Source organism: Thalia democratica, chromosome 3, assembly GCF_965202585.1.
Source record: "Thalia democratica chromosome 3, ktThaDemo2.hap1.1, whole genome shotgun sequence".
Classification (NCBI taxonomy): Eukaryota; Metazoa; Chordata; class Thaliacea; order Salpida; family Salpidae; genus Thalia; species Thalia democratica.
Window position 1 is genome coordinate 55,135,060 of NC_139167.1, and position 12,342 is coordinate 55,147,401.

At 30.8% G+C, this 12,342-nt stretch overlaps 1 protein-coding gene across 3 annotated transcripts in view; it reads right to left on the bottom strand.

The window, feature by feature from the left end:
• Nucleotides 1–605: 605 nt before the first annotated feature.
• LOC145831950 (uncharacterized) overlaps nucleotides 606–12,342 on the bottom strand; it is a 32,993-nt gene continuing 21,256 nt past the window's right edge. For all 3 annotated transcript variants that reach the window (XM_082939306.1, XM_082939307.1, XM_082939305.1), the window contains 17 exons: nucleotides 12,199–12,312; nucleotides 11,680–11,784; nucleotides 11,222–11,404; nucleotides 9,805–9,973; nucleotides 9,367–9,522; nucleotides 6,741–6,817; nucleotides 5,478–5,615; nucleotides 5,109–5,240; nucleotides 4,629–4,761; nucleotides 4,229–4,401; nucleotides 3,860–3,980; nucleotides 3,395–3,565; nucleotides 2,350–3,176; nucleotides 2,095–2,253; nucleotides 1,698–1,835; nucleotides 1,252–1,348; nucleotides 606–1,022 (listed from right to left, as the gene is read on the bottom strand). In XM_082939306.1, the coding sequence (XP_082795432.1) occupies nucleotides 913–1,022; nucleotides 1,252–1,348; nucleotides 1,698–1,835; nucleotides 2,095–2,253; nucleotides 2,350–3,176; nucleotides 3,395–3,565; nucleotides 3,860–3,980; nucleotides 4,229–4,401; nucleotides 4,629–4,761; nucleotides 5,109–5,240; nucleotides 5,478–5,615; nucleotides 6,741–6,817; nucleotides 9,367–9,522; nucleotides 9,805–9,973; nucleotides 11,222–11,404; nucleotides 11,680–11,784; nucleotides 12,199–12,312 (3,003 nt within the window). In that variant the 3' untranslated portion in view covers nucleotides 606–912. The remainder of the gene's footprint in view (nucleotides 1,023–1,251; nucleotides 1,349–1,697; nucleotides 1,836–2,094; nucleotides 2,254–2,349; nucleotides 3,177–3,394; nucleotides 3,566–3,859; nucleotides 3,981–4,228; nucleotides 4,402–4,628; nucleotides 4,762–5,108; nucleotides 5,241–5,477; nucleotides 5,616–6,740; nucleotides 6,818–9,366; nucleotides 9,523–9,804; nucleotides 9,974–11,221; nucleotides 11,405–11,679; nucleotides 11,785–12,198; nucleotides 12,313–12,342) is intronic.

A 12,342-nucleotide genomic window follows, 5' to 3' on the forward strand; every position in this document is an offset into this window, starting at 1 on the left:
GCAAAAAAAAAACATAATAAGACTCATGGTTGCCACTGATTAAGCTGAGAAAATTTTCCTGACTTTTCCTGACTTTTTACCAAAATTTTCCTGACTTTTTTAAATCAAACTCTTAAATTAAACTTATTGTAAAATACATAATCTAACACTTGAAACTATATAAAGCTGTTCAATATGTTAATAGAAATTTTTTGCAGTTTTATAAAGGATATTTTACTAATTCATACCAGATGAAGGCATTGGAAATTAAATTTAAAAAATTTGTAAATTTCTAGGAAAATTTTGGATTTTTCTCTGACTTTATAGGAATTTTAATTAATTTTTACCATTTGATGGCTTTGGAAAACAAGGAGTTTTGTAAATTTAAACTGATAAAATCTGACTTTTTTTTAAATGTTATCAAATTTCCTGACTTTTCCTGACTTTTTTTCAAAACCCCCCATTTTTTCCTGACTTTTACTGACTTTTGTCATTTTTTTAAATTTATCCTGACTTTTCCTGATTTCCTGACTTTTCCTGACCGAGTGGCAACCCTGAAGACTACATTTTAATTTTTTTACTTAAAATGACAAAATTTTAAAAAACTACACAGACTGGTGTTAAAACATTTTTTTAATTTATTTAATAAAAAAACTTATACTAAATACTTAGCCTAATAAAAAACAAAGTTCCTTTATTTAAAACAATTTATATCCATGAGATAAAAAATTTAAAAACATGTAAGTTACAGTAAAAAATCATTATACAATTTATAAAACTTAAATTATAAAAATCTTGGAATGACTAAAAACAGCCATCATTTATATAAAACGTTTAATTTAAACAAAGCAAAAGCCATTCGCACAAGCCATGGACGAATACACAACGAACAATTACGACTAAGACAAAATCTAGATGTGAAAGCTCCTAATACTATTGTTTCAATTTGTCTTGAATGGTCTGAACGACTTGCAGCATCTCGTCAGCTGTTTCCTTGTACTTGAAACGCACAAAAAGCTTCTCGACCTGGCCGTCCGGCTCGTCTGTATATCAATTTAGTGATGTTACAATTGATCAGTTAGTTTTTCCCTTGCTACAACAAACCGCAAAAATCACGTTTAATCTGACTGATAGGTAGGTTTAAACTAAATGTTTTATCATCAGGTGTAACAATTATGTATATACTTTAGGAACTTTTTATAGTAATTTTAGATATATTTTTTTCAAGTGAGGTAATTTTTCATTGTTACAATAAACAATCGTTCAACTTACCGCTACGGTCGTTGGCAACATAGGTAAATCCTTTCTCCTGACTTCTGATCAAATTGGTTTGGTTCGTAATAGTGTGGTTGGCGCAAACTTTCAACACCTGTGAGTGGTAGAAAATATAAAAGCTATTAGTTGTATTAACTATTTTTTTTAGTTATTTATAGATCAATTCTAATTAATTTATACCAACTGAAAACAAAACTATTAAAAACAACAATTCTATCTGCAATAGTTTGTTAGAGCTTTTTGCATATTTAGATTAGCAATTTGGAATAACTATAGAACAAATTAACAGTACAAAAACTCTTAGAAGTGTTCAAATTACAAAAAAAAAACGTTTTAAGTTAAAAACTTAGTTTTTAAAAACTAGATTATAACTATTGGATTTTTTGAACACCTTCGAACAAATTAACACAAACTTTCACAAGTGTTCAGAAAACTAAGAAAACCTGCTCGCGGCGCATGACCACCCTGTAAATGTCGTACTCCTCGTTGTAGCTGATCTTGTACTCGCCCAGCCCCCTCTCCTTCCACTGCTTCGTCGAATCGTCGAAGCGGAACAGCTTGGCGCGAGATTTGAACAAAAGCTGTAATGTAAATAAGCATGGTGACTGTGTTTGATGATAAAAGATACTCTAAAGCTACTTTCAATGTGTTCTTTAATAAAAAAAAGTTGTTGAATATGACAAAATTTTTTTATCTATTTGATAAAATTTTTAAGTCAAATCCAAATTTTACTGCTTAGCTTGTTATAAATTCCAGATTTTTCCACGTTTTAAGGTTTTTTAGCAACCCTGTTACACAAAAAGAAACTATCATATTTTGCTAAATATTTTGCAAACAAACCTCTTCGCCTTCTTCTCCGGTGGCTATTTCCACAAGTGGCGGCAAATCTTCCTTGGTTTCTATGACAACGTCGTCGTTACGCTCTTCTTCCTCGTCGTCGTCCTTGTTGTCATTAGCAACACCCCCGAACAAAACCGTGTCTTTTTGCGACACATTAAACTGTAAACATTTAAATGATTTATTAAATTGATTGAACTGTAAATTGCTACAATACAAATTTAAAGATAGAAAAGGGTTAAACAATATCCAACTTACAATGTGAGAATCATTTCTTGAGCCAAATCCAAATTTGCTATCTTCAGGTTTACTTCCAGCTAAAGAAGCAAATGAAGACAAGTTTCCAGCAACGGAACCAAATGTAGGTTGTTCTTTAGCTAATGACCCAAAAGTAGGCTGCTCTTTAGCTACGGAACCAAAAATAGGTTGCTCTTTAGCAACTGACCCAAAAGTAGGTTGATCTTTAGCAACTGACCCAAAAGCAGGTTGTTCTTTAGCAACTGACCCAAAAGTAGGTTGATCTTTAGCAACTGACCCAAAAGCAGGTTGTTCTTTAGCTAATGACCCAAAAGTAGGTTGATCTTTAGCAAATGACCCAAAAATAGGTTGTTCTTTAGCCAATGACCCAAATGTAGGTTGATCTTTAGCTATGGAACCAAAAATAGGTTGCTCATTAGCAACGAATCCGGAATTAGGCTGTTCTTTGGCTAATGACCCAAAAGTAGGCTGCTCCTTAGCTACTGACCCGAAAACATTTTTCTGGTCAATTGCGGCGTTGTTTGCAAAAGAACCGAAAGTGGCACTGGCCGATGTTGAAAGAGAACCGAAGGAAGGCATGCTATTGGCCGACGCTGATCCAAACACAGCCGTTGAACCGAAAGCGGGCTTTTCATTGGTCGGCGCTGACGGCTGGAACCCGAAAGAGCTGGTGTTTTGTCCTGACAACGGTTTTGCCGCATCCAATGAGGAACCGTCGTTTGATGATGACGTCACGTTCTGGCTGACGTCATCGTTGAACCAGCTTTCCATTCCGTCTCGGATCCGCATCTTGTCCAAAACTTTATCTTCTTCTACATCGAACTCAGCTGTAAAAGATGAATTAACTTAATAATTTTAGAATATGAGTGTTTTTATCTAGTCTGCCGAATAGAAATTGCCTACCCTCTATTATAAGTACAATTATTAGTTTTTGTTACTTTTAAATAGATAAACTTATAGCAAGTTTTATAGGTGAATAAAAAAAAACTTCAATCATCCAAAACAACACAAAAATTAGTTCTATTTCAGTTTAGAGGAAACTTACGTCCTGGTGATTGAATTTGGTCGACTTTGATGAAGAAGGTCGGAGCCAGTCGCAGCTTGGCGGACAGTTCCGCTTGAGCTGACGTCGGTTCGTCGGCGTAAACGATTATGACGTCACCATCGCCACATTCCGAGTCGTCATCGGATGAATTGTTGGTGCTGTCGGCGTTTGCTGTGGATGTTTTGAAAAAATTACGTTTGGCATTTTAAAAGTTTACATAATGCTTGAAATGAAATACTGAAACTTTTACACAATCTAAGAATAAGGATAAAGTTAGAGAATTTAAAAAGTTGTATAAAAACTTAAATGCAGATGTTATAAAAAATAGGTTGGGATTTTACAAAGTTTAGAATTTTTTAATCAAAATTTGAATTAGTCTGCAGTGCATGCAGACTAGGTATTGATACGTAAAAAAAGCAACACTAAGATTTTACATGATCATAAGAAAAAGGTAATTTCTCAAACCGAATTTGGTGGAGGAAGATTTGGGCGACAAAACGTCCCCACTACTTTTCGGGGTGAGCGAGCTGGGCTTCAAAAAAACTCCACCTGCGGGCGTAGAGAACGATCCGAAGGATGACTGTTCCTGAAAACAAGTCGATATAAAAATAAAGTTACTGAATGAGGGCGTGTGAGGGTCCAATTTTTTTTAAGTAACATCGGATTGTACGTGAAAGCTATAAACTACAAGCCAATTTTTATAGAATTTAAAAAACATGTTTAATTTTTATGATATTATAATCTAGAGAATATTGACAAATACTAATAAAAATATTAGTTAAAATACATTAATTGACTTTTAGTTTTATGGAGTTTATACAAATCAAAACTAACGTTCTGAGCGGACCCGAACAGCTTGAACTTGGGCGGAGTGTTCTGCTGGCCGAAGTTGAAACTGGAAGAACCCAACGCGAACGGGTTGGAAGTTTTATCGGTTTTTTTCTCCTCAACTTTCTGTTCTTCCGCTGGTTTCTGTTCTTCAACAGTGTCCGGAGTCGGCTCCTTGGCTGTTCGAAAGACTTTTTAATTTTCAAATTTATCGTTTCAAGTATTACAAGCATCTAGTATAAATTTTCCTTTGAAAATAGTATAAAATTCACGAACATGAATATAATCGAAGTCACCTTTTAATACAAGCAACTAGTTTTTATTTTTTACAAATTTACTAACATACATAAAAATAACGAACAATCACCAATTTACAAAATGTTCAAATAAAAATCAAATATCAAACCTTTCTGTGCCTCGATGTATTGAGATTTAGCAGCCACCTTGCCTTCCTTTTCACCGTTTTGCGCACTTTCCACGGTTTTGACGAAGGCTTCTTTTATTTCAGCCGTTTTGAACCTCAGGGCGAGTTGGAGGAACTGCAGAAGAAAAAAGTTGAAGAAAAAAACAAATAGTAAAACAGACTTGTACTTTTTGAACAAAAATTACAACTCTTTTTAAAAGAGTTACGACATACAAAACAATAAACTTACGCAATAAGATTAATCTATGAGTAGCTGCAATTTGAAAAAAAAAAACAATTTTGCCATTTTCTAAAACTTAACCATTACTTTTTAACTTACCAAGTAGCTAGCAAGTTTGTTTTTAACAATTGAGGCGCATAAAACAAAAAAAAGCTTATGCTTTAATAAGCAACGATCATTTTATGAAAGGCTAAATACAAATTTTATACCAAATTACTTCTCAATAAAAAATCAAATAAAACCTCGCCATCAGGTTTTTCCTCGTCCGAGTAATCCTGGTTGAGCCAGGTGACGCCTTTCTCATTACCCTGCATGTTTTGGAACTTTATTCCGCTCATGTGTGAGACGTACTGGTTCACGCACACTTTCAGCACCTTGATTTAAAAAAGATTAAAATAAAAAAAAATTATCTGAAAAATATAACAGCACAGCCAAAAATATACTTTATTCAAACACATCAGTTCTCACAAACAAATGCTTTATTTTGTATTTAAATGAATTTTAAATTTAAATCATAAAACATAAAAGAATAATGGACAGTATAAACTAAAGTTGATTTTTTTTTTCATCAACTAAACTGTTTTTTTTATATATTCAGTTATTAAGCCAACCTGTTCTCGGTGCATGACGAGTCTGGGTTTGAAATTGTTAATATTTTGAGTCAACTTTATGTTTCCGATGCCACGGTCTTTCCATTCCTTCTTATCCAGGTCGTACAAGAACAACTTGGCTCTTATTTGGAACAGAATCTATTGCAATGTTTGTTTTAAATTTTAATTTTGAAGACAATGAAAATTTAAGACTTTTCTTCATAATACATATAAAGAAAATAACGTGATGGTTTATACTTAATAACTTTCACACTTGAAAGGGTTTTAAAAATTTTATGAAGAAAAGTTGTTTAAAAAAAAACCAGAACATACGTTTCAAAAAAACAATATATATATATTCTTGATTTCATTTATCCTTTTTTTTAATTACGGAGGTTAGACAGATAAAAAAAAATTAAGTTTTGGTTTATACAAACACTTTCTTAAATTTGAAATATACATATTTATAAAAATTAAACTACATGAAACTGTTTGAATAATAATATTTATTTGCAAAAGTCCATGGAAAAATTCAGGTTTAACTGAAGAATTATTTAAATTGTTTTCATTGTTTTGCAGTCGACTGAAACTTGTCAAAGTTGAAAAAATTAGTTAATATACACATTTTTCCTTATTCTTAAAACAATATATTTTTATAACTATTCAAAATATAAACTTAATGGTTTGTTAAGAAAAGATCATAGCGAAACAAGTTCACTGGAATATATAATAACAACAAATTATACAGTATCCTTTTTTTTATAGACTAACACATTTTTCTATGTGTTAACAGATTAATACACTTCAACGGAGCTCTGTAAAAATAAATACTGTAAGAGAAGAGTAGAAGCTAAAGTAGGTATATACATGCGTCCATTAAAAATAGTTGCTATATATTTTTATAGGTTAATGGTTAATAATAGATAAAATACTTATAATTTATATTATTTTGTAATTTTACTTTAATTTAGACTTAATAATTACAAATATTATATAATTCTATAACAGTCGGATTTATCATTAAGTATTTAGTCTATAATTAACCATTAACCTAAAAAAATCTATAGCAATTATTTCTATTTTAAATGGACACATGCTACTTTAGCTTCTATTCTTTCCTTACAGTATTTATTTTTTTACAGAGCTCCGTTAAAGTGTGTTAATCCGTTAACACACAGAAACATGTGTTAGTGTAATAAAAGAAGGATACTGTATAGTTTGTTATTATTATATTTGTATATAAATAAATCCACGTCAAAATATATAAATAAATTTAAAACTAACCGTTTCACTTTCTTCGCCAGTCAGACTCACTTCAGCTTGATTTATTTCACTGCTGCTTTCATCGCCTTCATACGATTCTGTTTTATTTATTATTTGATGTTTAATACAACGCTATCTAAAAAAAATTTGTGTGATGAATTGATGAAAATAACATGAACAAGAAATTATGAAAACATATACTAAACAGCATAGCTTTTGATATACGAACTATACGTTTCTTTATTTGTAACTTATTAGACTAGTTAATTAAAGAAATATCTTAAAACAAAAATAGCATTCTAAATAAACTAATATAATTTCAGTAGCAATTATATAAGTACGACTAAAAAATATTGGGCGTTACTTAACTAAATTTCGGTTCAAAAAATAATGCCTTTTTAACAAACTTCGGAAAGTTAAAATATATAATTTTGTTAGCATACATTATGAACTTGAATAATTGGATGCTTCTACTAAGGTAAGTTTCCTCACAGTTAAGGCGATATAATTGATTTTATGATATATAAAACACTTATTAAAACTGTACAAAATTTTAAATGAAACCTTTTTTCTACTCTAGAGAATATTTTGTATGAATTTCTATGACATTATTATTGAGCTATTTAAAATTTCAACCTAGTTTTAGTTGTTAACATTTAGAAAACTTTAAACTTATCTAATTTTTACATATCAGTGCGTAAATGATACAGGGTTGCCAAATTTTCTCCAGGTTTTTAAAAGTACACATTTTGGGTCTATTTTTAGTCTTAAGTTTAGTTTAAGTTTAAAAACTATGTTAAGTAGTATAAAAACATTGAAAAGATACTGTAAAGCTACTTCAAATGTGTTTTTTAATAAATAAAATATTGATGACGACAAAAACATTTTATCTACATGGTTAATCAATATGGACTTTTTGTGTCAAATCAAAATTGTTCTACTTAACATGGAAAAATTGTTTAAAATTCCAGGTTTTTCCAAGTTTCAAAGTTTTTGACAACCCTGATGATAATATAATTAATTTTTGATTACAATCGTAATTATAAACTACAGTGTAAAATAAAAAGACTGATAAATCTTTAGAATATACTTTCTTTTAAACTTATTTCAATACTTTTTTAACCAAGTTTTATTAATTTTACTAGTGATACTACTTGGTTTTTTTAATAGTACAGATTTAATTAATGTTTATATAACTCCTTAAAAAATAAAATAATTTGGATGAAAATAAAAAAGAGAAACAAACGGTTTTTGTAGGTTTGTTTGTCAAAAATAAGAAAACTTATTATTAAACGTAAAATAGTAATTTTCAAGTAGGTGAATAGAACAGCATATGCTGTATAACATACAGATGTTTTAAGGATCCAACGTTTTATTTTTATACCAAATTATTATTGGGTAGGTTTACGATCTTGACTAAGCGTCTTTTTTACACAAAATCTAAAAATTTTAACTACGATTGTTACCAGGTTATATTTAAATTTAACCTCAACCTATAATCCTAAACATCTTATCTATGTTTCAAACCATTTTTAGTTTTAAATTCTAAATATAATCCTCGACTCCACAGTTTTATAAACTTGATATAAAACAACCGTTAAACTGACTAGAACAAAGTTTTACTTCTTACTTTGAAATTATATGCTTTAACGATGACATTTTACTCTTATCATAAACCCAACAACTCTTAAAATTAAAGTGAATTTTCATAACACATTAAGCTTAATATCTTACCTATTAGCCAGTATTTACATAAACAGCCTACAGCCTGTACTATTTTATTTATATAAACCTAATGTAAGAAGACCCTCAATGCTAAAGTAACGATATATTGAAAAAAAATTTGATGGAAGTAACTAATCATACAAGTGCAGTTTTCCTAAAGTGTCTGCATAAGTTATTGCTATCTTTTATGATTACCTCAATATTTTCTTTTAAATCCTTAATTCTTAAGAGTAAAAAAAACAACTTTGATAAGCAAGTACATTTATTGTAAAAAAAACACGATTTAAGAATACAAAAAGCTAATCTAAGAACCCATCACCTAATGAAAATAATCTAATTGAGGTAATTTAAAAAGTGTGCAAATACTACGTGCAGAACACATAATCCATATATAATAAGACGATGAAAAAGTGCGGAAATTTTAAAATGATCTTATAAGCTTCAAAAAACACCATGCTGGACATAAGTTCAAAATGCACGTATTAACTATCATTTAGCACAAACAAGCATAAGTACATAAGCTACCAACATGCACCAGAAAGTTAATTTGATTCAAGATAGAAAATCATGATCTAGCATGGTTAGAAAAAGACGCAAGGTGAAACGTACAAACGACAAAGCTACAGTTAACTTAAAAAGTTCTAAAAATAGGTAAAATCAGAAAGATATAAAACTTATTCTGAGGTCATGCGTGCATAAAAGTTTGAAGATATGTAATTTGACATTGACGTATGTCTTACAGTGCATATTTAAAAATACTTACGTAATTTTTATATTTCAAAAAATTTAAAAATACGACATAAAATTGTAAGGGAAAAGGCGATTCATGAAACCATTTTAGAAAACGACTAATGCGATCGAAAGCGAAAAGCAATGAACACGGTGGTAAGCAAGCAGCTAGCAAACACGACCATACACAAACCTTGCTGTGAAATAATTTGCGCACTCTTCTTCTCTTGTTCGTTCTGCTTGTCCTTCTTGTCCTGCATGTGCTTCTTCACCATCGGGGTGAGGTTGATCATGTCTTGGATGTTCTGAGCGCCGCTCCTCGGCAACGGCGAGCCGCTGATGTCGAGGCCTGCATGTTTGTTTAAGTTTACATTTTATGTAAGGATACAAAGTACTTTTTCATCCAAGTATTTATTTATAAAACAGTTAAGCTGTAACGTGTTTGCTGTAAATTTCAGTTTTGTTATGATTGTAAGAAAACGAATGAAAATTCAGTACAACATAACAATCAAGAAAAAATTCTAATTTAAAAACTTCCAGTGAACGTGTGTTCGATAACATTTTAGTTAAAAAAATACATATAGATTGCTTCCTGTGAAAATCTAATAGAGCATACTAATAATAATGCAACCTTCAGTGAAGGTGTTTTCGAGGTCGACTTTGGACGGTTCGGAGAACTTGTCCTTGAAGAAGTTCAACTCTGACTTCATCTTTTCAGCCTGCTGTATCAGGTTGTGCGCTGACGTCATTGTTGATGACGTCATTGAAGTTTGATCCATCGCGTCGCCATTTGCCATCAGCTGCATGAATGTTTAAATAAGATTATATGCTTAGAAAAATAAATGGTTAGACTTAAAACTAAAACAATTTATGTTTTAAATATAAACGAAAACTTTAACCTAACTGTTAAAATTAATAATGCATTAAAATGCTTGAATATAGCTTAAGGTGGTTTTTGATCATAAAATTAATAACTTGCTCTGTAATTCTGTTTGAAAATAAAATCAGTTAACAACTGAAGATCTCTTAAAGATTACTACAGGAGTTAAGGCCATAGGGGGGGTAGGCCATGTTTTTTACAAGTTGATCTTATTTTATAGAGTTTTTACTAAGCTTCAAGTTGCTTTTTACCGTTTTTAAAAATTCGAATTAGTTTTTGAGATATGACCGGCCAAAGTCGGGCCGCATAACAGGTTCCTTATGGGGAAGGAAAAACTAAAACGGCGAAAAAAGACTAATGCATTCAAAATCTATCTCCTCCTTCATTTTTTAAGCAATCTTCTTCAAAGTTTCACAGTCTATTCTTTATACAATAACAAAAAAACGTTATTTGTGACTTTAAAAAATTTCAAGTAAAAATACCTTTTTTTTGAAAAAAAAAAAAAATTTTGATAAAAAATCACTTTTTTATTTTTATTTTTGTCATAAAATTTTTATTTTTTAAAATTATTAAAATTCACAAATAACGTTTTTTTCTCATAATGTAAGGAACATTTCCTGAAAATTTGAAGAAAATTGCTTGAAAAATGAAGGAGAAGATAGATTTTAAAGCCCGTTTTTAAAAACTCGAGAAAAACGGCTTTAAAGTTACCCTTTATAAAGACAACCCTTTATATAACCGGTCATAAAAAAAAAGTTACTTAATATTTTTAAAATCTAAAAAAAGCATCTGAAAGATTATGAAATTTACTATAATATAAGTCTATATGTTATTTTTGGTCAAAAAATGGCTTCTACCCCCCCCCCCCCCCCCCCACTTATGGCCTTAAACATTGTTGTGTTTTAAATAATCTGCAAAAAAAGTATACGTGATTATTAACAACGTACACCGAACTCAGGTACATCCACTAACAGCTCGTTAGCCAAATAAATAACAGCTACATATTAATGACTAAAAACAATAAAGTAGTAAAGAATACTAATTAATACTATAATTAATACAAAGAACGTAAGCATGCAACTGACAGCGCAACTTTTAACTCATACCAAAAAACTAAAAAATAATTAAAGCTTTAAAGTAACAATTAGAACAACAGGTAACAACTGACAGCGCAATCGCCGAAGCTTTCGCTGAACGCGGTCGCCGTCTCCACGTCCTTGAACCTGACGGCGAACTTCTCCACCTTGCACTCCCCGTCCGCGAAATCGTTGGCGATCCACACCCACGCCTTCATGTTCGACCCCATCGGTTCCAGCTTCATGTCGGACGTTATGTAGTGGTTCGCGCACACCTAAAGTTAACTTGTTTGTTACTGATAATAAAGTTTGTTTAGAACCTTGGCAGAATGCTAAGTTTGTATGACACTTCTGCATTGCTAATTTGATAAACTGTAGTTTTACTGCTCATATAATTGTCAAATTATAATTAAATAGTAAAAAATACTAATTTTTGTAGTATTTCAAAAAAAAAAAAAAATTTTTAGTTTTAGTTTAATTCTTTAATGTTAAAGTCTATAAAATTAAGCTGCCAATGTACATATAAGCAATCCACATAAAAAATTCAAACCTTGAGCACTTGTTCTCTGCGCATCAAAACTCGAGACTTGTTCTTTTCTCTGTTGTACTTGATCATTATTTCACCAACGCCCCTGTCTTTCCATTCTCTTGTTGCCTGTCAGATTGTTTCATACAACATGTTAAATGTGTGTGTTGGTACAAATCTGAATAACCAGCATTCAGGAACAAAAAATAGTGGTCAAATTTATTAAATGCAAGGTCTTACTTCACAACAATTATTGAATCTATTTCAAACTATATTTGATTATTTTGTGAACAACCAAGTATAAAATTAATGATTAGGTTGTAAACTAATTTGGCGAGACAGCAATCATTATATCAAATTTATATTGTGAATAAAAAGTAAAAGATTTAATTACAAAAAAAAATTCTTGAAGCTATTTCAACTATACCTTATTAACTTGTGCACTACCTTATTTAGACAGCAATTGTTAAAGTATATATTATATGAACATATAACATTTTTAAATTTAAAAAATGCTTGTGAACCATTATAATCACAACTCACAGACGTCCATCTGAACAACTTGGATCTCGCGCGGAAAGCCACGATTTCGTTCTCTTCGCCCAAGTCAACTTTCACTTCTGGCGGCAAATCTTCCGTCCTCTCTATTTCCACTTCCTAGCAAGTTCATAACAGTTTTTGATTATC